This window comes from Sturnira hondurensis, unplaced genomic scaffold (assembly GCF_014824575.4).
Source record: "Sturnira hondurensis isolate 20B ecotype Veracruz unplaced genomic scaffold, ASM1482457v3 Scaffold0004136, whole genome shotgun sequence".
Classification (NCBI taxonomy): Eukaryota; Metazoa; Chordata; class Mammalia; order Chiroptera; family Phyllostomidae; genus Sturnira; species Sturnira hondurensis.
Genome location: NW_028076767.1, coordinates 19,173,227 through 19,196,065, shown reverse-complemented (window position 1 = coordinate 19,196,065; position 22,839 = coordinate 19,173,227). Strand labels below are relative to the sequence as shown.

The window sequence follows — 22,839 nt, the reverse complement described above, 5'->3', positions numbered from 1 at the left end:
TGCTCAGCGCTGCTGATTCCACTCTCTCCTTCCCATTCTCCTCTGGTGGCCCCTCAATGAGCCGCTTCAGATCCCAGTGGGGGACAGAATTTTCTTCTTCCCGCCAACCCTCACTCTGAGGTGTCTGAGCACAGCAGAAATTTGAGGTGGGGGTTGAAGCCTGTGACCTTCCGCTTCTGCTACTCTCAGGAAGGGACCAGCGACCTCCTTCCTGAGCGTACACTGGTCTCTCCCCTCGTTCCCTCTTCTCTAAGCCCAGAGTGGTTGCTGTATCATCCATTTATCCATCCATCCATCCATCCATGTTTGAAAATACTTCTCTGTGCTGCCAGAATACCTGCTTTGTGCCTGGAACTTTCCTGTAAATTTTTAATTCTCACTAACAATCCCGTGAAGTAAGGCCCATTTTATAGATGAGGAAGCTGAGGATGAGGAGGTGGAGGTGACTTCTCATAGTCACGGAACAAGTCAATGGTAGAGTTGGAATTTGCACTCAGGTTTATCGGGGGCCCCTGCTGGGTCACGTGGGAACTTGCCTTTAGTAAGTCCTGGTGAAGTCAGAGTTGTGAGCTCCTATCTGCTCATCCCAGGCAGGGACCAGCTGATGCTCTTCCCACCTGCTGCTCAGGCCTGACTGGGGAGGTACCCCGTGGGCAGAGCCAGGGCCTGGAGGCCGTCTCATTAGTAAAGGAAAAAGGTGGGAGGGAGCAGTGCACTCACGTCTCACCAGGCGCAGGAGGTCCTCCTGCATGTCCTCAAGGGCCTCCTTGATCACGGGACACAGCTGTGACAGCACAAAAACAGGAGCTCCATAAGCAAGGGGGTCCCATGTCTGGCCCACATGGCCTGAGTCCCACTGCTGTGCCTGTGGCCAGCCAGGTTTTTGTCCATAGGGTTAAGGACTCTGATGCATCCACTCCCCCAGCCAACCCAGCTGCTCAGATTCCCCCTGCCCCCTCCCCACCACCTCCCCAATCCCTTGTGAACCTGGGATCTTTTACAGTGGTTTGCCCCTTGCCTTATGCCCAAGGGACACCTGTCCTACCAGCTGCCCTCCCTGTCAGACTCATCTTGTTCTCCAGAGCCCATGTTTTCATTACTGAGCTTCTCCTTCCTGTCAGACTCTAGGACAGAGGCCAGCAAGACAGACCAAACCAGACTTGTGAACATTCCCTTTGTGTCTTTTGTGGGTTTGTGGCCCCTCCCAAATTGCCAGCAGTTCTCACCAGAGAGCAATCTTGTCCCCCAGGAGATGTTTGGAAATTTCTGGAGACATTTTTAATTGTCACAACTCAGGAGGGGGATGAAATTGACATCTCATGAATGGAGACCAGGGATGCTGCTAAACATCCCACAGGGTACAGGACAGCCCCCCACAGGAAAAGCGAAATTGTACAGAATTTTCCACTTTGAGATTCCTTTATGAAGGCTCTCTGGAATGGTTTAGTTAAGTATTAACTATGATGCAGCTATTACAATAATTCAGAATATTGTACAATGGCATAGAAAATATATGTCACTTAAATAATAGAAAATAGTGCTGACACCGAGCGTGGCCACAAACACATGAGTGCAAGTGGGTGGAGCCTAGAAGGCAATATGCAGAAGAGAAAACAGCTGCCAAGTTAACGTAGCAGGATTATGGGTATTTTCCCCCTGAGGTTGTTTCAGTATTACATCATCTTTTCATTTTAAAAATGTTCTATTGTAAAAAAAAAATTAGTTAGATGACCAGGTAGTTTGAACCCCAGGAGGCTCACTGTTGTGAACATCATCTTGGAATTTACAGTGGAAATCAACGGTCAAAGGGGGTGAATCAACTTAGAGAGTTTTAATTTACTGTGGCATGTAAGGGACATATAACATGCCTGTCTCATGTTTACTGACTCAGGAACATAAATCCAAAAGGACCTGGTGGGCAACAGACCCCTGAGGACCACTGGTTGGTTGGAGACACTAGAATACTAGAGCCAGCTTGTACTGGTTTGCGAGGGCAATTTGTTAAATTTTCAGGAATGTCTGAGGTGGTACCAAATTCAGACATTATTAAAAGTTAAAGCATATAAACTTACAACTAAGAAAATTATATTGAAATCAAAATTAATAAAAACCCAAAACTCATTACTTCCTAGTTATTTTGTTCACCTTACTATTACTATTATCTCTTGCGGCCCTACTGTATCACCTGGTGGAAAACCATGTGATGGTGCGGTGCTGCACGTTGCTTCCCAACTCTGCTCAGTGACATCACTTTAGTAGCTTGAAATTGGCCTTGGAGGGAGGGAGTGTTTATACCAGAGAAATCAGCAAATGCTACAGATCTGGGCTCCCTCCCCTCAGCCTCTCCAAAGTGATTGCTCAGCACAATTTATCAGCACATCACTATTCAAGGTCTCCTGGCTGACTTTTGGCAGTTCCATTACCTTGACCTCAATGATCCCCTGCTGAAAGCATGATCCAGACCAGGAGTTTCCCACTCAAGGAGACACAGGTCCCTCAGCACCAGCTTGCAGTTCCACTCCAACCCTACAGGGGGAGCAATCTACTCCCTGATTCCACTCACCTGGCTTTTCACCAGTTTGGGCAGGGCTGGCACCAGCAGTTTCATGACATTGTTGGCTAAGGGATTGACCAGGAAGGAGAGGCTTTCGGAGAGAAGAAAAGGAGAGAGATTAGGAAAGGTCAGAGATGATTGCTCCTCCCTTGTTTTACAGAAGGGGAGACTGAGTCCAGGGGAGGAAGGAGCATGCCCAATGTCACATGGCAGGCAGTTAGAGACAGGGCTGGGAGTAGACCCCGAGCCAGGTGTAAACAGTGGCAGAGAGTTCTCAGGGAGCAGGGGCTGGGGATTGTCATAGAAATTTGTGCCGAACACTGGTATGATGGCATCCCTTCCCCCACCCCCACCCCCAAACTCCTGCTAAGGGGAAGAGGAGGAAAGCACCACATTTTTGAGCCCCTGCTGTGTGCCACAAACTCTGCTGAGTGCTTACTTACAGCTGTGACCTGAGCTAATCCTCTTACTGTCCTTTGGAAGGTGAGGCAGAGAGAGGCAACTTGCCCAGCATCACCCAGATAGTAAATGAGGAGATACATTTGCCTGTCTCTAAAGCATGTTTTACCCCTGGCTCTATCCTAGCCTGCCTGGGGTGGTTTGAGGGGCCCTAGGAAGGTGGCTCCTCTCCACCTTTAAAAGTTTGCTCCTCTGCCTGGCATGATGCCTGAAATTCCAACATTATGGCTTCCACACTTGATGTCTTACAGTTTCTTTGGCACCACAGATTCCCTGAGAGGAGCCCCAGATCAAGAGTCAGGAGGGTTGGTCCCTTTCTTTCTCTGTCAGTGTTCTCCATCTGTAAAATGGGGCAAGACCGCCACCTGGCTTTCCTCCCAGGCACTGCGGGAGCCCAGTGGGAGGTGGCCACACTCACTTCTGCAGCAGGCTGACGCGCAGACTCCCCCGGCTGTTGGAGCAACTTTGGAGGACAAGGCGGGTGGTCTGGTCTTTGCTGTTGGTCTCCACTCGGATGATGGCTTGGGCCTCTGTCTCCATGTGCATCTCCACAATGGTACTGATCAGCGGCCTGGGAGTGAAGGTGCCTAACGCTGTGAGCAGCATCCGAGCTCCAGGCTGGAGCAAACTCACTGACCCTCACTGTCTCTGGCTCTCTGACCCCCCTTCTCAGTCTCCTTGCTGGGTTCTCCTCATTTCCCCATTTTACTTTTTACCTTAGCATGTCCTGTGCTCTCTCTTTTTAATTTCTCTCCTGGTTTAAATCCTCTGTATATGCCAACAGCTTCCAAACTTATACACGACTCCTTATTCAGGTGTCTTACAGGCATCTCAAGCTTAGCGTGTACAACACTGAACTGCAGAACTTTCTCAAACCTGCGCCTCTCCCGGTCTTTCTGTCTGGGTTGCTGGCCGCTCCCTCCTGCCAGCTGCACAGGCAGAAACCTCGGAGTCATCCCTGACTCCCCAGTGTCTCTCTCTCTTTTCCCCCACATTCACTGATCAGGAAACCCTGTTTTCTCCACCAGCCTCTCAAGCATATCCAGAACCTTGCCACCTTCCTGCTCCACAAACTATGGTCCTGGCTATCATTGTCTCCATCTGAATTATTTTAGTAGTTTCTGGATGGCCTCCATATACAGCAACCAGAGGGATTCTTTAAAAAATGTTAAGCATGTCATGTTTCTCCTCTACTCAGGACCCTCCATGGCTCCCATCTCACTCGGGGAAAAGCCAAGCCCTCAGCTCGGTGTACAAGGCCCTGTAGGACCTGGCCCTGGCTCCCTGCTCGCCTCGCCTCCCAGGATTCTCCTTCTCTCTCCCCTCTCTCTTTGCCGTTCTTGGAACAAAGCAAGTCTTGCCTCAGAGCCTCCGCACTTGCTCTTTCCTCTGCTTAGAACTGCTTTCCAGATCCCTGCATAGAGGAAAGCGTGGATGGGTGGATGCACCTGTTGGGCCTGCTGTGCCAGACTGAGGGGATACTCACGTGTTGAATCCGGCCACCATGTCCAGTGGGATGGTGACCACCAGCCCCTGTTTGTCAGCTGAGGGTTGTACCTGCACCTGGAGGATGTTGGCTGAGGTGACTTTCAGCCTGGATGGGTGCAGGAGAGACAAGAGTCAGCTGAGTGCCTGCCACAGACTTGTTCCCCTCCATCGTTCACCTCTCCCCTGTTGCCCAGCCGGCAGCTGGACCCAAGCCCTGTCTGCTGACTCTTCCCCAGCGTGGTCTTGCCACACCCCTCCCCTCAACCCCTGCCCCTGCTCAGAACACTCCCGTGCCTCCGGCCTTACATAAGAAATGAGTCCCAGCTCCTTGGCCCGACTTCTAAGACCCTCTGTGACCCGGCCCCTCTGACCTCTCCATGATCACCTTGGGGTTTGAACAACAGCCGTCTGACTGTCTGTCACTCCTCTGTGCCTTTGCCCAGACTGGTCCCTCTGCCTGGAATACCATTTTCTTCCCATCTCCTGGAGCGAGGATTCAAAGGCTCACCTGTCACTCAGAGATGTCACCTTATCCCTCTCCCTCTTACCCCAGGTGACTTCCCTCTGGAGTCACCCTATTAGGGCTCCTGTGGGACTCTTATGGTTATTAACTCCTCTGGGAGCTTCTGAGGAAGGGACTTCATTTGCCCCACTCTGTGGTCAGGCGTGAAGTTGATGCCAGCTGATGTTCGTTGACTGATCAACTGAGTGTGCAGAGCGCATCCTGGGCAGGGAGCTCCCAGCCTGGCCCTGCTCCACTTACCAGATAATGAGGTCCAGGACGGAGTTGACCAGGCTGCCTAGTATGGGGATGCCCCCAGCCGGATCCTCCCGAATGGCACTGAGCAGAGGCAGCTGCTGCAGGATGTTGACAGCATTGTGCTTCTTCAGCCCCTGGGTCAGCTCTGGAGACAGATTCTAAGGATTAGGGTCCAGCAGGAGGGGCAAGAAGGGTGGCTTGGTGGGGGCTCCAGGCTGGGAGGGAGCCTCACTAGGACTTCTTGGACCTGGACACAAGAAGGTCCTGGACCTGACCCTTCTATCCTGACCATCTCCACTGTGTAGAGATGGCCTTGAGGATGATGGCCCAGATGGGTCACCTTCACATGAAGACTGAGGCTGGGCATAGGTGGACCACTCATACCCCTGAGCATCATGAGCCTCTGCATCCCTCCCACCAGTCAGCGGCAAACACTTCTGGGCTCAAGAGGCAGGGGATTCATAAGGCCCTGTTTGGGGCTGTTTTGCTGCCAAAACCACGCTTGCTAACAATTCTCTGGCATCCACATCCTATGGGCCTGTTATCCAAAGAGTATCAAGTGCTGAGCAGAGAAAGGGGGAGGCAAGGTTGGGGGTTTGTGAGCCAGGAGCCCTGGGTTCCAGTCCCTGCTGGACGCTCCCTGGCAGCCAGAGACTGTTTGGCTTGTATGCAGAGCCGGTCAGAAGTGCTGCAGGGAGCAGCCAGAGACTGTTTGGCTTGTATGCAGAGCCGGTCAGAAGTGCTGCAGAGCCGATGCTCCCTCAGCCCTCAGGCAGGATGACTCAGGGATGCGCCCCACTGTGTCCCAGAGTCCCTGTGTGCTATTGCCTCTGGGCAACAACCCCCCCCTTTTGCCTGCTCTGTGATAATGGAGATGGGCCCTGGAAATAGTCCTCTTTTGCCAGTTGGTGCAACATTAAGCTCTGTCCCAGAAGCTCTGGAGGGCCACGGAGGAGGAAGAGGCTCCCCTCACCAGGCTCCTGTGGTCTCATTGTCCAGGGCTTCAAGTTCGACATCAGTCCCCAGGGCAGCTCATGAGTACTGGTGGGCACCCCAGCTCCTGTCCAGGAAGTTTCCGGGAGAAGGCTTCCCAGGAACCCAGTTTCTTGGGGGCAGCTTCCCAGAGAACTCCCTCGGTTCCTGTAGGCAGGTCTCTGCCCGCTGGCTCAGCCTGCCAACTGTGGACCGGCTCTGACCTGGGGCAGCCCGGCGGATTTCCCCACCCCCCACTGCACTTCAGCCATACTCCTCCCATGAGGTCTGGGGAGGAGCCCCGCCCCCCGCCCCCAAATTTATTCTGTCCTTGGATTACCCTCTCCTCCCTCCCCAATCCTCTTTGGAGTTCTTTTTATTGTCTTTCTTAGCCAGTTTGCCATGGCTCCAATCCCACACTCATAATTCTTTATGCAAACTCAGGAGTTGAGCTTCCTGTGTGGTTTCTGCCTCCTGACCGGCCCTGACCGACTGACACAGTTGCCCAGTAGGACTGAGTCCCAGCTCTCAGTGGTAGCTGCACTGCCTTTAACCACCTTGTTCCCCACTCTCCTGCTGGGTTTTTTTTTTTTTCCCCCTGAGATCACCTCTAAAACCAACCACTGGCGAACAACTCCTGAACTCAGATTCTGCTGCAGGGACACCCACGCCGTGGTTGCTCATCTCCGAGCTCTGCTGGCTGCCATTTCAGGTGCTTCCGATTCACATTGTGGGTCCAGGGCATCTCCGCCTGCCCAACAGCACCCAGAACTCTCTGCCCCTGTCCCTACTTGGGGATCCCTCCTCTGGCTACAGTGCCTGCAGGACCTGGCCCCACCCCTGCCTATCCAGCCCCGCCCAGGGTCACTGTAGGCAGGGGGCTGGTCTCTGAGTGCTTTAGATGGACTCCCAGAGCTGACTGTCATCCCCTCAGGGGGCAACACTTTGGAGCCCTGGTTTCCAAACAGGGCGGTTCTGTCCCCTAAGAAACAGAATGTCTGGAGACACTTCAAGTTGTTTCATCTGGGCTGAGGGTGCTGCTAAGCCCCCTAGAGGCACAGGACGGGCCCCTAAATGAAGAGTTATTTGGTCCAAAAAGTCAGAAGTGCCAGGTTGATAAACTCGACCACAGAGTTCTAAAGTCCTTGTTACTTCCTGTCCTATCGAGTAGTCCCAACCACCCGGTGAGGCAGGCCCCCTTGTTTGTTTCCAGAGAAGGGAACCAAGGCTCAGGGAATTTTCCAGGGCCGCAGAGCTGGAGGGCAGTAAAGCTGTGCCTGGGACCCAGGCCGCCAGATTTCCAGCCGAGGGTCTTCGCTCTGGGGGCTGGCTGCACACTGACTCTAACTCCGAGGAGGTGCTCCGCCAGTGGGGTTTCGGGCAAGCGCAGTAGGAGGAGCAGCAGTCTCATCCCTGCTGTGCCACACCCCGCTTCTGCCCGCCGAACCTCAGAGTAGTGGGTTTTGGGAATCAAGGAATTTAAGAAGGGTTTCTCGGAATCACGGACTCTTGGGATCATAGACACTCTCAACCTTCACGAGTCACCCACTTGAATCTCACCTACACCTGGGGTCCCAGTCGTGCCTTGCACACCCTCAGTGAGAGAAGCCCCCTCCCTCCTTCCAGGAGCTGCTCGGCCTGCTCCATTGCCATATGGAGCTGAGGACTGGGCGGCCACGACTTACTTTCACTGATGACTTCTGGGCCAAGGGTGAGAACCGCCGGAGGGCTGAGGGTGGCTCCAACCAGGGTGGCTGCCAGCAAACCACAGACCAGGGTGAAGGTCCTTGAGCTGGCCATATTCCTGAGCGTCAGGGAGCAGCAGGTGGCAGCCGTCAGAACCTGGAATGAGCACAGAAGGCCCTGGTAGCCAGGCGGAGAGGCCAAGGGCAGGTCTGCCAGGCCTGGTGACTTGGGGCGTGGAGTCCAGGAGAGGCTGTTTAGTGAAGTGATGAAAAGAGTGGGCTCTGGAGCCTGACTGGTGGGCTCCCTGTCCTGCCTCTGCTGCCAGGTGCTGGTTGTGTGGCCTAAACAATCAACCACTCTGTGCCTCAGTTTTCTCATCTGGAAATGGGGTACCATGAAATGGTGCCCTACTTTATAGCCCTTGGCACTTAAAACACTCAAGGGCCCAACCCCAGCCAACTCCACCTCCTGTTTATTCCCTTCCTGCTCTATAAAGCCTCCAGGCATTGCAAGCTGCTTGAAGGTCCCAGAACATACCCAGTTTTCTATTGGTTTGAGCTTTTGCCCTTGCTTTTCCTCCTTCTTGTTATGCTTTTCCCTTTCCTTATCTATCTGCTGAACTGCATTCATCCTTTAAAACTTTGCCCACACGTCCCTTTCCTCTGTTAGCTTTCTCTTGCAGCCAGAGACCCTGGCCCACACGTGGAGAAGTATTGCTCTGGGGCTGGTGTGTTTCCAGGACAGGAAGTCTGGAGGCAGGAAGGACATGAGAATTCAGGTGGGATGCAAAGTGGCAGGAAAGCTGTTTACCGCATCTGCAGTTCTAAAGGGCCCGAGGAAGGACTAGATGGCTGCTTGGAGCCAGGAAGAGGAAGGCAGAGAGGGAGAAAGGGAGGCCGTGGGTGTCTCCTGGGAGATGAGCTGAGGGTGTTCTGGCCCCTTGGCTGTTCTGTCCCTTTCACGGGTGGAACATCAGCACCTGTAACCTGGTCCTGAGCTCCCCAGCTTATACTCTGGCTCAGCCTTCAAGTCCCCATGGAAGCTTCTGCCCCCTGTGGACTGTCCTGCTCGGAGGGAGGAAAGATGCTGACCCAGAGACCTGAGCCCTTCTTGGCTCAGCATGTGAGTTTCTTGTTGCCAGAGACAAACACAGCGTCTGGGAGACACGTGTCTTCTGTGACCTGGAATAGTGCAAGCTCTTAGAGACTTTTGCAATTACGATTGAGTATCTGCCCCCCTGGCCAGGCCGCATGCTCTGGGTGGAAGCATTGATTCTACCTGCCCCCCGTCATGTCCCCAGCACCCAGCATCGTGCCTGGCTCACAGTGGATGTTAAGTGAGCAAATGGTTGCTGAATGAATCAATGGCCCCTGGGAGCCCTGGAAGAATGGGGAATCTGAGCCTGCCGAACTGAAAAGGGCTAGGCCACGGGGACCCCTGTCAAGTCACAGGACCCTGTTGTCCCTGTGTGCCGGTGCAGGAGAGATATCATGGGCTTCAGAGTCAGACAGACCTGGGTTGGAGGACTGCCTCTACCACTTGCTGGGTGATCTTGGGCAAGGGACTTACCCTCTCTGAGCCTTAGTTTTCTTACCTGTAAAATAAGGGATAATAATAATACTTATATCACAGGGTTGTTGGGAGGATTAAATGAGACAATTCATGTGTGGCCCAGCATGCTACAAGAGCTCAATGTGTTAGCTGCTATGATTATAGCAGTTATTATTAATAATACTGGGGTCAGAAAGAATGGCCTTGCAGTCAAAGCCAGAAAACAGAGATGACTCCCAGCACTCTACACATTTGCCCAGGAAGTCCCCCACCCCCACTCTATAACCTTTTCCTTTCAAGCATCTTAGCCCTGTTTTGCCTCCATTATCTTCACACATCTCTCTGTCCTCTAATCAGAGACACCCAGGGAACCAAGAGGATGGTCGCATCTGTTCCTGTGGGTAAGTGTCTCCTCCCCAAGTCCTAGCACTCTGCACATGCACACACCACATTGTATCTTGCCTTCTGGCTTTTGCTTATGCTGTTCCTTTCATATGGGATGCCTTTCTTTTCTCCTTTATTCAGCCAACTTCTACTCAGTTTCTTAACTGACACGTCACTTCTTCCAGGAACCCTTCCCTGACTGCTCCCCACCACCATGTCCCTGGGCTTTCCTTGAGCAGAGCAAATACCACACTGGCCCATACTGAGAGTTTCCTGAGGGCCAGGACTGTCTCATACTTCTTGTCCCCAGAACCATCCTGGCACAAGGCCAGGCACAGAGCCATTGGTGTGAGCAGAATGTGTTTATGTCCTTGTGATGAAGCCGGGAAAAGACTCAGCCATTCCCATCCCTCAGCACTGCTCTTTGGTCTTCTCAGTAAGGGAGCTGGGCACATCTCCACCTGCTCTGAGGGTCTCGAGGTGCCCAGCTCCCTCAAGAGACATTCCAGGAACCTCACGGCCCTTGGGGCCAAGTCTCCCTCCTGCTTCTGATCTGACCCCAACAAGTGTCTCCAGCTCAGAACCCTGCTGGTACCCTAGGCTTTCAGTCCCTTCCCTACACTTTTACCTGGATGTGCCAGAGTCCTCAGCTTACTCTTCACCTTGGTAGTGGGTCTGGAAGTCCAGGCTTATATCCTATACACCCTGGGCGGGGCAGTTACCCTTTACATTTGGGCCAAGACCTCGAGTTGGGCCAAGGTCTCCAAGGAAAATATTTGTGGCTTCTGCTGAACCACATCCTTGCCTGGAGGCAGCCTCAGGACTCCAGCTTCCTGAGGTTTGGAGGAAGGAGGTCTTAAGCTGTCATGAAGGTTGGGCAGGGTGCTGGGGCACATGGCAGATAACTAGACCGGGCACATTGTGGCTGTGTTTGTAAAAATGCAGAAGTCCTCAAACTCCTAAAGGCAAGGCCTTTTGGGAGGAACCCTGCACATCCCTTGGGCACATGCCCAGAAAGGCAAACGCCCCCTCCTAGGCTTCGCAGCTGGCCATGCCCAATTCCCATGGAAAATGCCTCTTTGTAGGAGGCCCAAGCCCAGTGCCAGGGCCTGGATCCGCATCAGCTCCTGCTTCCTGCCTGTCAGCTCTGCACATTCGCTTGGGTCAGCCTGTCAGAGCCTGTCAGCTCTGCACAATTGCTGGGGTCAGCAAGCATGACTGTGTCTCCGTAGGCCTGACATGCTACGGAGGCCCTGTCAGGCCTACGGAGACACAGTCATGCTTTGGAACCCATGGGTTGCATGGCCCTGCCGCAGTATCACTCAGTTCCCCGAGACTGCGGGGGGCCTCTTCATCCCAGCTGCACCCCTTTCCAGCTCCCAGGCCTTTAGTTGTGCTGTGTCCCCTTCCTGGAATGCCTCATCCCCCAACCCCCTAGCCCTGACAACCCTGTCTTGCCCTGTGAGGGCAGCGGAACAGGAGATGTCTCTGGAGTTTGACTGATGTGGTCCAATTTCTGCTCTTGGGCTGGTCAGCTGTGCGGCTCTGGGATGACTGTTTCTTCCCTCTGAGCCTCTGTTTCCTCAGTTGTGAAACGGGATGGTTTTGACAATGTGGAATGCTCGGAACATCAGAGCGTTTAGTAAATGGTAAATGGCTTTATTACTGTTGTAATAATATTGTCGACCTTCAAAGCCCAATTCAAAAGGCAGGATCTGCACAAAGTGGCCTGATCCCTGCCCCACCGAGACCTGGTATGCTCTGGCCTCCCAGGAGTCCCTAAAGCACAAGTACTTACTGTCTTGTGGCTTGGATACCCCTTTGCTTTGAGAGATGTCCTTATCCACCCATCCATCCATTATTCATTTATTCACTCACTCAGCCTAGTCTCCTCTTCAGTCTTCCTCTTTCCACTCCAATTCCCCCCTACAAAATCCAATTTCCACCCAACAACCCGAGTTAATTTTTTAAATTTAATTATTGTTCAAGTACAGTTTTCTGTATTATATTCCCAGCCCTGCCCACCCGTCCCCCAGTGCTCCCCACCTCCCTCCCATAACCTGAGTTAATTTTAAAAAAATATTACTCAGACCGTGTCACTTCCCTGCTTGTTATAACCCTCCAGAGGTCTCTGTAGCTCTTGTGTGAAAAGCCAAGCTCTGAGAGGCCCAGCCTGGTTGGCTGCTGGCCACCTCTCAATCCTCATCCCCCATCCCCTTTCCCCTTTCTCCTCTCATTCCTACCTCAGGGTGTTTGCACGTGCTGAGCCTTTCTCCAGGGGTGCTCTTCTCCCAGCCCTCGCCCTGGCTGGCTCCTTCTCAATAACCACATTTCGGCTTCAGCACCTCTTCCTCAGACAGGCCTTTCCCGGCCACTCTGTCTGAAGCAGAGCTCTTTGCACTCATCACCCACTGATAGATATCCTCTCCAGCCCTTACTGAAATCTGAAAACTCAGTGCCATCTGAGGCACCACAGTTCCACGAATGTTGTATACCAAGGAGAGGGGCCAGAGCACAGTGGAAGCAGGTGGCCAAGAACCGGCTGCATAGCTCATATGTCCCTCATGTGGGGCTCCTGACCCAGACTGAGGTGACAGAAGGGTCAAGAGGGCAAAGGACACAGCTATTGTCCTGTCTCCCCCTCTCCCAGTGAAGAGAGCAGGGTTGTTTGCTCCTAATGCAAACCTAGAGGGAGGGGGCTTTCCAGGGATGATTTAGGGTCCCTGGAGTTGGGACATGAAAATCACTGGATTCTCTTTCTTGCCTGAGACAAACAGGCTGATTAGCCGAAGTTATGGTGGGGAGTGTGGCTTCTGTGAGCAAAAAGACTATGGCTCTTTGCTTCCTCTGGACAGGGTCAAAGCTTATGTCTGCGTTTTTCCCAGGGCCTGGTATGGACCCTGCAGGATAGAGATCTAGTCTGGGGCTGGTTTACGTCCTTCCTGCTCTTATCCCTGGGCAGGGGAGGAAAGGGTGCCAGAGATCCAGGGGCTGGGGCTGGCACGCAGAGCAATAGGTTGGAGAAGCTCTGTCCTTGTCTGAGGTTACAGCCTGAGAGGCCTGGTAGGGAGGTTTGGAAACACCCCTTGTGAGGATGCCCACTAGACTGAGCTGGAAACATTTTTGGCTCTCCAGAGAGTAGGGAGCCATCCATCAGTCAGGGGGAAACATTTCCTGCCTTTTCCTCTGCTTCCTGCCAGCAGTAGAGGAAAAAGGTGTGTGTGTGTGTGTGTGTGTGTGTGTCAGAGGGGTGGGGGAAAGAGAAATAGACAGAGAGAGAGATGAGATACTCCTCTCCTCTGTCTCTCTCCCAAGCTGGTCCTTCCAAGCCTCAGTTAGGGGCAGAGGGAGGGAGTTTGATGTTCAGCTGAAGCTGGACACTGACACAGCAAGGTGGCAGTGTGAGGAAGACCATCTCTAGTCTACAGATCACAGTAGTGAGGCCTAGATCAGAGGAAATAGAGGGGATATTGCCCCCCTTTTCCAGATTAGGAAGATTCTCGGAGAAGGGAAGTGCCTTGCCCAAGGTCTCACAGCGGTAAAATGTGGAGCCAGGATTTGGAGCCAGGATTTGGAGCCCACTCTGGCAGACCCTGGCGCCTGTGCTCTGCCCTTCTGTCCCAGCCCATCACCTCCCGCTGGGGTGAGGGTCTTCATCCTCTGGGAAGTGTGTGGTTCTGTAGAAAACCAGATATGCTTTCTAAGGACATGGAGGGGCTGGACAGGTAGAAATCAGGAGGTGTTGTGGACTGTCTGACTCGGAAGGCAAGAATGAAGCCACGTTGAGGAATTCACTTGAGTGGCCTCAAGTCCGCGATTTACAAAGAGTTTCTGTTGGCACCAAAAAGCCCACCAGAATGGAGAAACACGTCACCTCTTATTGGCTGGTACTGCCTTTGGAGAAGCCCTCAGAGTCTGGACTCAGCAGCGGGGGGAGTGTGATGACTGATTAGCAGTGTCTGCCGTGAGCAGTGTAGATGTCTACATTCTTACTGCAACCACCTGCCTCCTTGTTGAAGTTTTGCATCCTCTTGCAAAGCAGCAAAGAGATAACAGAGTCAGGAGAAAATCTCCAGACAGCAGGAAGTTGGCTAATGCCTTTGGACAAGTCTTCTTATCTCTGGGCCTTAGTCTCCCCAGCTGATAGATAAGGATGTTGGGTTCCTTGAAGTTGTGGGTTAGGTAGGCCGGCATAACCTGGGCTTATCAGAGTGGAAGCTGGGTAAGTATGCAATGAGGAACGGCCTGTTTGGGGGACAAATTTGTTCTTAGAAAAGCCCATACCCGTTGGCCCAGGGTCTGTGTAGGGTCCTGTGTGAGGGAATTGCCCAGTGGTGTGGGCCAGATGAACTGTTAGGCTGCTCATTGCAGCCTTACATATAAGAGCCCTAGACTGGGACCAGCTTAAATGTCCAGCAACAGGGGAATTATTAAATAAAATTGTGGGCCACCAGGCAGCCATCCCAAAACAATAAAGAGAAATGTATTGAAGGCTCTTAGCAAGTGAAAAGAAGAAATTACTTCCTCTATTTTTTCTTCTTCTTTTTTTTTTTTTTGCTCTAGGAAAACACTGGAAGGAAATGCACCAAAAATGTAACAATGCTTATTTCTTTGTGATGTAATCACAGGTGACTCTTACCATCCTCTTTATATTTTCAAAATTAAAAAAAATTTTTACATTGAATGCAGTTTTTGATCAGCAAACAATCCCATGAAATAGCTTGAAAATGAGTAAATAAACGTCAGGCGGAGGACAAAGGACAGGAGAAAGCCTCATTCCTTTCCCAGGGCTGATCCAGAGACCCAGGATTCTGGGGAAACACTGTGGTGACGTGGCTGACAGCTGCAACAAAAGCCCAGTCACTCTAGTCCCGGAACCATGGGGCACGAAAGACAGAAATCAGAACTGGAAATTCATGGGCATAATCTCTCTTTTGTGGGATAGGAATAAATAAGCTTTAATACAAACAAGCCCTGACCAAACCAGACTCCTGGTGGGGTCACAATCAGGGTCAATGCAAGCGAAGGGCTAAGCACTGTGTTTTTCGTCCACTCGAGCTGCATGTGGTAGGGTGGCAGTCAGCTGGACATTGGAAAGTGGCCCAGGAAAGGGAAACCCAGACAGAGGGACACGAGCTCCCCATTCTCTTTGGAAACTCAGGACTGTGAGACGGACAGATGCATCAGCCAGAAGGTCAGTTGGTCAGCCAGCTAACTGTATCACGCACTGCGTGTGGACTCAGTTCTGGGTGCCATGGACATAGCAATGAGCAAACAACCCCCTACCCGCCCTGCCCCGCAAGAGCTCACATTCTCTTCGGGAGACAGAGTGAGCCAGAAATGGACAAAGAAATATTTTTAAAAAACACAGAGCTCAATTGTCTCAGTTGTGGGGACAGAGAACAAAAATAAACAACAGGTATGGAAGGCCGGAGCTCTACCATCAGAATGTTATGAGGGTTGAAGCGGTTTTAGCTTCAATTGGACGCTCTCCTGCAACATCCAACACACACACACACACACACACACACACCCCTTATGTGTAAGTCTTCTTATTCGACTTTCAAATTTCACACCTTTGATTTTGGGAACACACTTTGGGGGTTAATTATGTATAAAGGGAAGGGCTGCCTGAAGTATAGAATAGGAATGACCCTACCATTTCAGAGTGCTCTCTGTATGCCAGGCAGAGCCTTCAGCCCGCAAGTTGACTGCTATTAGCTCCATGATACAGATAAGGAAATGGAGGTGCAGAAAGGCTGGGTGACCTGCTTAAGGTCACACAGCCACTGGGACCAGAGGCCAGGATTTGAACTCTGGCCCATCTGACTTCAAAACCTGTGCCCTTAATCTTTCAGACATCATCTCCCAAACACCTGCTGTCCGCGTGCCTGCTGCCCTCCTCTGCAGGCCGCATCTGCCTTCACCGTCGGCACTCTCTGCCAACGCGGGATTACTCCTTACTCAACATACGTTCTGGTAAATACAATCATGTTTAAAACTTAAATACACTTGATTTTCTATTTTCTAAAAATTATTTATTTATTTATTAACCAGAGAGGGAGGGAGAAAGAGAGGTCTCCAGTAGGGGACCTGGCCTGCAACGCAGACATGTGCCCTGACTGGGAATTGAGACCCGTGACCCTTTGCTTCACAGGCTGACATTCAGTCTACTGAGCCACACGAGCCAGGGCTGATTTTCTATTTGTAACAGAGAATCGTAGAGCCCTAGGTCAGCACTATTTCATCCTCATTTTGTGGGTAAGGTTTGAATGAGCCTCTTCAGGGAGGTAAAATACTTTTTCTTTTTTAAATTCTTTTTGAAAAACTTGTGTTTGATTTATTATGCTATTACAGTTGTCCTGATTTTCTTCCCCAGCCCCCCTCCACCCAGCACCCTCACTCCCTCAGGCAATAAAGAGAAGAAAATTCTCTTTATTTTTAACCTTTAGCATTTTAATTATGATGTATCTTGGGGTGGGCCTCTTTGCATTCATCTTGTTTGGGACTCTCTGGACTTCCTGAACTCACATGTCTATTTCCTTCACCAATTTCTTTCATTATTTTTTTCAAATAGATTTCCAATTTCTTGCTCTTTCTTTCCTCCAACTGGCACCCCTATGATGTGAATGTTGGACCTCTTGAAGTTGTCCCAGAGGCTGCTTATACTATCCTCATTTTTTGAGTTATTTTTTCTTCTTGTTCTGAATGGCTGTTTTTTGCTTCTTTAGGTTCCAAATCACTGATTTGATTCTTGGCTTCATCTACTCTATTGTTGTTTTCCTGTAAATTATTCTTGATCTCAATTAGTGTATCCTTTGTTTCTGCCTGGATCTTCTTTATGCTGCTGAGGTCCTCACAAATTTCCTTGTGCATTTTTATAACCAGTGTTTTGAACTCTATGATAGATTGCTTACCCCCATTTTGTTTAGCTTTTTCTGGAGTTTTGCTCTGTTCTTTTATTTGGGCCATGTTTCTTTGTCTCCTCATTTTGTCAGCCTCCCTGTGTTTGTTTCTATGTATCAGGTAGAGCTGCTTTGACTTGGGGTCTTGGTAGTGTGGCCTCATGTAGGGTGTCCTGTAGGGTCCAATGGCACAGGGTCCATTGGCACAGTATAGGGTCCCTATCACTCAAGCTGAGTATTCAAGGTGTACCTTTTGTGTGTGCTGAGTATACCCTCCTCTTATAGTTGAGCCTTGGTTGCTGTTGGCAGATCAATGGGAGGGATTTATCCAGGCCAGTCAGCTGTAAGGACTGGCTGCGATCACTGACCGCCACCCTTCCCCCTCCATGGAGAATCAGCTGTCCAAGGGCAGGGTGGTGGTACTCAGACATGGTCTGTATCTGTCCATTGGGTGGGCTGGCTCCTGGGGTTTCCCAGGTGATGCAGAACAAGTTCAGCCCTGACCTGTGTTTTGCTCAAGGTCCTCCCCTCCCTGAGTTATAAAGCCATCTGAGATGGCTGCTACTTGTGCTGGGCTTAGAGATTCCCAGGTGAAGCTAAACTGTGAATCTAGGCTGCTAGTTCTGGGCCTGGGGCTCACAAAAACCAGCTGTTTCTTGTTTGAGAGGATTTAGGAAGTTGTGAAGCCTAAGCCAAAACCAGTCATACATATGTAAAAGCAGCTTGAGTGGGCCCATAAAATGGGTGGGGCTGATCTCTGGAGATCACTGAGGTGGGTCGAGTAGTGTTAGCCAAGGCATTGATGGAATCTTAGATACGGCACTACTCTGCTGGCTTTGTTCTGGGAGGGCCCAGGAAAGGGACAGTGGCCTCTGCTTGCCTTAATGCCGGATACCTCAGCCTCCCCCTGCATACCACTGGTGCCCCTCAACCTGCCTGTTTGGTGCTGCAGCACAGAGGGAGTGAGTCTGAGTAAGTGAGTCTGCGTGTGGGTTCTTTAAGAGGAACTGCTTGGGGCTCCAAAAGTTTCTTCCATGGACTTAATCCCTGTTGGTTTTTGCAGCTAGAAGTTATGGGGACTTATCTTCCTGGGAAGCCTGGGTATGGGTCTGGGACTCCTCACTCCCAAGATATCCCTCCCGAATTTTTATCCACCAGCCTGTTTTGCATCTGCACCCCTCCAACAAATCTGGGTAGATGTGGTTTCTTTAATGCTATAGTTGTCAGACTTCCATTCAACTCGATTTCTGTCAGTGCTAAGAGATCATTGTTCTGTATTTTAGTAGTAATTTCTATTTTGTTCTTATTTGAGAAAGAGAGGAGAAGGGAGAGAGAGAGCCTACCAACTGGGCATGTGCCCTGACCAGGAATTGAACCAGTGACATTTCAGTTATGGGATACCGTTCCAACGAAGCCGTGCTGGCCAGGGCCCAAATACTTTGTCTAGAGTCATAGTGAAAACAAACAGAAATATGCTGTTGAGCTCCAGCCCTGCAGCCTGCTCAAGGCCCCTGGAGACAATAGCCTGCACTTGGAGAGTTGCCTCCAAGTGCAGCGGGACACACTAGCATCCCGCTGAGCCTTTCGTATGGGAAGGATTGAGAAGGAGTAGGAAGGCCAATTGTCTTTTCCCACTGAGGAAAGCTGCCCCAAGCTACCTATCCCGCCCCAAGAAATGCTTCAGAGCCCTTTCTGAGTGTGCGAGCCAGATTACATATCTCTTACCTTGTGGGCAGCTGGAGGCTCTGAAATACGAATGAAGTGTATTCTCGAAACTCTTTGCACCTTTTCCAGACTTGCAACCTGCCTGGACTGCAAATGTCTTGCTCTTCACTTATATGGACTTACCAGGGACTGGGAGGGGAGGGCAGGGACCCAGCAGGCACTTCCCTTGAAGTCACCCACATTGGATTAAGTTCCTGTGCTAACATTTACTCACTTAGTCACCCAGTCCTCTAGAAGAGGAGAAAGAGGGAATTAGTGGGTAAACAAGGAGACCAATGTGAAGGTGAGAGCATCGTGGGAACTCATTTCAATGTACTCCTTCACATTGGAGAGGGACATTTAGGACACCTCTCCGCCCGCTGTGTCCGCCCCCCACCATTCTGCTTCTCTGCACTTTCAGAGTCTCCTGCTTTTGAGAGAAGAGGTCGTTCTAGGGTCTCTTTCCCCAGAGGGCTTGATGACTGGCCTGTTTCCACTCATTCCCCAACTCCATCTCTCACCTCCTGAGTGTCCCCACAAATGAATCTCTGGTCTCCCTCATCTTCACCCCCACTCCCTGGCCTCACCTCAGGCCTTACCAGTCGTCGGCTGGGGCAGCTGCCATAGCCTCCTGTCTGGCCTCCTTGAGTCTGGCCTGGCCCCTCAAATTTCCTCTCCACACTGCAGTCAGAGGCATCTTCCCTCCCCGCAATCCTTCCTTGTGAACTTTTTCAGATGCAGAGTTGTCTACTCACCACCTGAATTCTGCCCATGCAACTTACTGGGGTGATATATTTCAACCTGAGCTGCAGAGGTCAGTGCCCTCCCCACTAAGTTCCTCAGCTCAGGCATCACTACCTAGAGTTCAACATTTGCCTGCTGTAGGGCTCTCAGCTCAGAGGAGGCCAAGGTGCACCTTTCTCTGGTCTGAGTTCATCTAACACCAGCGGCCTCCTCCGTGACACCCACGTTGAACCCAACAAAATCAAAATCATATGCTGGTAGGGAAGTGGGTGCCAAGTCTGTCCTGGCCCTCAAGGTCTGCCTCCAGCCCTGGCTGCTGTGGCTCCGTGGAATGAGCATGGGTGGACCTGCAAAGCAAAGCATTGCTGGTTCAATTTGCAGTCAGGGTCTGTGCCTGGGTTATGGGCCAGGTCTCCAGTAGGAGGCACATGAGAGGCAACCACACGTTGATGTTTCTCTCCCTCTCTTTCTTCTTCCCTTCCCCTCTTTCTAAAAATAAATAAGTAAACTTTTTTTTTTTTAATAAAAGGTCTGCCTCCAAAAAAAGTTGATGATGACATTGTTCAGACAACTGGGGACTGGAGGGCTCTGGGGATTACAGTGGAAGTGACTATTCAGAACAGACAGGCCCGGACTGGTGGGTGCCTTCTGCCTCTGTCCTGATTCTCCCAGCCCTCACGGAGCCACGCAGAGACCAAAAGTGCAGAAAAACATTAAGCACAGTGGGAATATCACTTTCAATAATATAGTCAACATTGCTTGACAGATGTAGCTTCAATCTTTAGCCAGAGAACTCTCTGGAACCGTTAAAGTGATCCTGAGGACTGTCCGGCCCGTGGGCTGCAATGGAAAACATTTTAATCAACATACAATGAAAAGTACTGATCTTAAGTGACCTTTTGCTGAGATTTGACAAACACATGCGTCTGTGTAAGCCAACCCCCTATTAAGATAACAGAAATTCATCATCATGTCAAAAAGTTTCCTTATGCCTCTTTCCAGTCCATTTCCTCTGGACCCTCCACCAAGGAAGTAGGTTCTGATTTTTTTCTTAACCACCAAAAACTGGTTCTGTCTGCTCTTGGTCCTCATGTTAATGCAACATACAGGATATATGCTATTGTGTCTGGCTTCTTTCACTCAGCCCAATGTTTTTGGTGTTTATCCACGTGGTTGCAGCTGTTGGTAGGTCCTCCCTTCACACGGATGCAAGTGTTCCATTGCGTGAGTCCATCACAGGGTGTGCTTTCATCTTTTTCCTGTTGATGGACACCTGAGCTGTTTCCAGTTTGGGATTATTGTGAATACAGTTTCTATTGAACATTTCAAGACAAGTCTTTTTGTGAATAAGTGTTTTCATTTTTCTGAATTGGAATTGCTGGGTTACAGGGGAGGGCTTTGATTACTTTACGAGAAACTATCAGAATGTTTCCCAAAGTGGTTGCACCATTTAACACTTCGGCCTGCAGTGAACAAGAGTGGTTGCTACACTCGCGCACCAACATGTGGTGTGCTTAGTCTTTTTAATTTTAGCCCTTCTGCTGGGGTGTCTTTTTATAAAGTATGTCCTTGGCTCCGATGGCTCAGGAGAAGGTCCAGCTCTGAGCCTTAGCTCTGGGCCACTGCCCACCGGGTCCAGCCCTTCTCTGCCCAGCCTTGCCTTCTCCATCTCCCAATTAGTTTTCTAACTCTATTGACCTGAGTTTGTTTTTTGTTTTTGTTTTTCGTGCGACAGGTCCATTCATTTTTCTCTGCTTTTATGTGGGCTGGTTTTTCAGCCTGGATTGTGATCCTGCCCTCACTCATCTGATGACATCACAATTGTCTTGTTTAGGCTCATCTAAGATGTTACCTTCTCCAGGAAGCCTTCCCGGACCTCTCACTCAGAGGAAGTCACTCCCCCCCTTAGTGCCATGAGGGTCCTTCTAGCTTCTTCTCCTGAAGCCCTGATGACCCTGTTCTGTAACTGTCCCACCCTCTGCCAGGGGTGTCCAATCTGTGGCCCATGGGTCACATGTGGCCCAATGCAAAATCGGTTTTTTTTTTGCTCATCAGTTTTTGTTAGTGCTGTGTATTTGATGTGTGGCCCAAGACAGCTCTTCTTACAGTGTGGCTCAGAGACACCAAAACCTTGGACACTCTGCTGGGTCTAGACTTGAATGCTGTGAGGAAGACACCTGTCTGACTCACTCCTGTGTCCTCAGCAACCAGCCCGGGCTCTACACATAGTAGGAGCAGAATCGACAGTGGCAGCAGCGGCCACGGGAGTAGCTTCTGACGTTTGTTCCACGCTCCCCTGGGCTGGGCCTGTGAGAAGCACAGCAATTCCCTCATTTAAAAGTTGGCCAGAACCAACTTTTTTAGAACTCTTTTTTTAAAAAAAATATTTATTTATTTATCTTTAGAGGGGAAGGGAAGGAGAGAGGAAGAGAAACATCAATGTATGGTTGCTTCTTGTGCATCCCCTGCTGGGAACTGGCCCCTGCTGGGAACTGACCTGCAACCCAGGCATGTGCCCTGACTGGGAATCGAACTGCGATCATCTGGTTCACAGGCCCGCGCTCAATCCACTGAGCTAAACCAGCCAGGGCTAGAACTCTTGAAATTAACCAAAGACTTCCAACAATCTGGGAGGTATTTGATCAATAAATATATTAATCGTCCTGGGCTCTGTGATCTTGCCTCATCCAGTGGCATTTGCTCCCATATTCTACAGAGGCCACTAAAGACTCCAATGAACACACAGGGTGAACATCAAAATTTTTCAGTGAGTTGGAGTTGATCCACCGGGGGAGCGAAAACTGTGGTTCTCACCATAACCATGAACCCTCTGGACCACGAGAGGGCAGGTACTGGCCCCATCAAGCCCAGGGTCCTACCTAGCAGGGGCGCTCTCCAAAGGAAAGGAGGAAGGCAAGTCATTCACAAGGACTAGCCATTCAGAGCCACACCTGTCTCAAGTGTCAGCCAGGGGAAAGGAGGAAATGTGCTTGACTTCTTGCCCTTACGACATGCCTCACGTCTCTGCTTGATCATTAATTTCAAACTTGAACAACTTGACTTGTTTTACCTCTTTGTGCCCCCCAACCCTCTTTACTCACAACAGCCTGGGTATACTGTCTCTCAGACTCCTTTATTCCCAAGTCTTCACCACCACATCCCAACTGTTTCTCTACCACCTGCTTTCACTCTCTTTCCTGTTCCCAAGTCCCCATTTCCTTCTTCTAATAATTATCCTCAATAGTAATGTCTCCGAACTTGCTCACTTAAAAAAAATGGAATATAAATTGCCACGGTACTAGTCAGAACAGAGCAAGTCTGTGCTGCAGTAACAAAGAAGCCCTGAAACCCCAGTGGCCTAACACTATGAAGCTGGATTCTTGGTTCACACATTTACTCCATGCTTCATCTTGGAGCTACACTATCTGAAATGTGCAACCTCCGTGGCCACCAAGACAGTGCGCTGAGGACTGGCAAACTGGCAGGACATTGCTAAGGGCCAGGCTGAAAAGTAGCACACACATTCCCATTCCCCTGACCAGACACTCTGAACCCTAGTCTTCTTGTCTGCAAAAACCCCCGTCCCAGAGGGAGTTTGTGGAGATTAAATCAGCGAATGCATGTAAAACACA

At 50.7% G+C, this 22,839-nt stretch overlaps 1 protein-coding gene across 2 annotated transcripts in view; it reads right to left on the bottom strand.

Moving 5' to 3' along the window:
* The window catches only part of BPIFB1 (BPI fold containing family B member 1), a 28,230-nt gene extending 9,665 nt beyond the window's left edge, over window positions 1-18,565 (bottom strand). Inside the window, exons 1-7 of one of the 2 annotated variants that reach the window (XM_037043874.1) lie at window positions 18,485-18,565; window positions 7,919-8,075; window positions 5,265-5,406; window positions 4,500-4,607; window positions 3,432-3,584; window positions 2,564-2,645; window positions 721-784 (exon numbers count right to left, since the gene is read on the bottom strand). In XM_037043874.1, coding sequence (XP_036899769.1) covers window positions 721-784; window positions 2,564-2,645; window positions 3,432-3,584; window positions 4,500-4,607; window positions 5,265-5,406; window positions 7,919-8,033 — 664 coding nt within the window. In that variant the 5' untranslated portion in view covers window positions 8,034-8,075; window positions 18,485-18,565. Of the gene's footprint in view, window positions 1-720; window positions 785-2,563; window positions 2,646-3,431; window positions 3,585-4,499; window positions 4,608-5,264; window positions 5,407-7,918; window positions 8,076-10,482; window positions 10,552-18,484 lie in introns of those variants that run through there. The other variant, XM_037043875.1, reaches the window with a different exon arrangement.
* Between the last annotated feature and the right edge of the window lie 4,274 nt (window positions 18,566-22,839).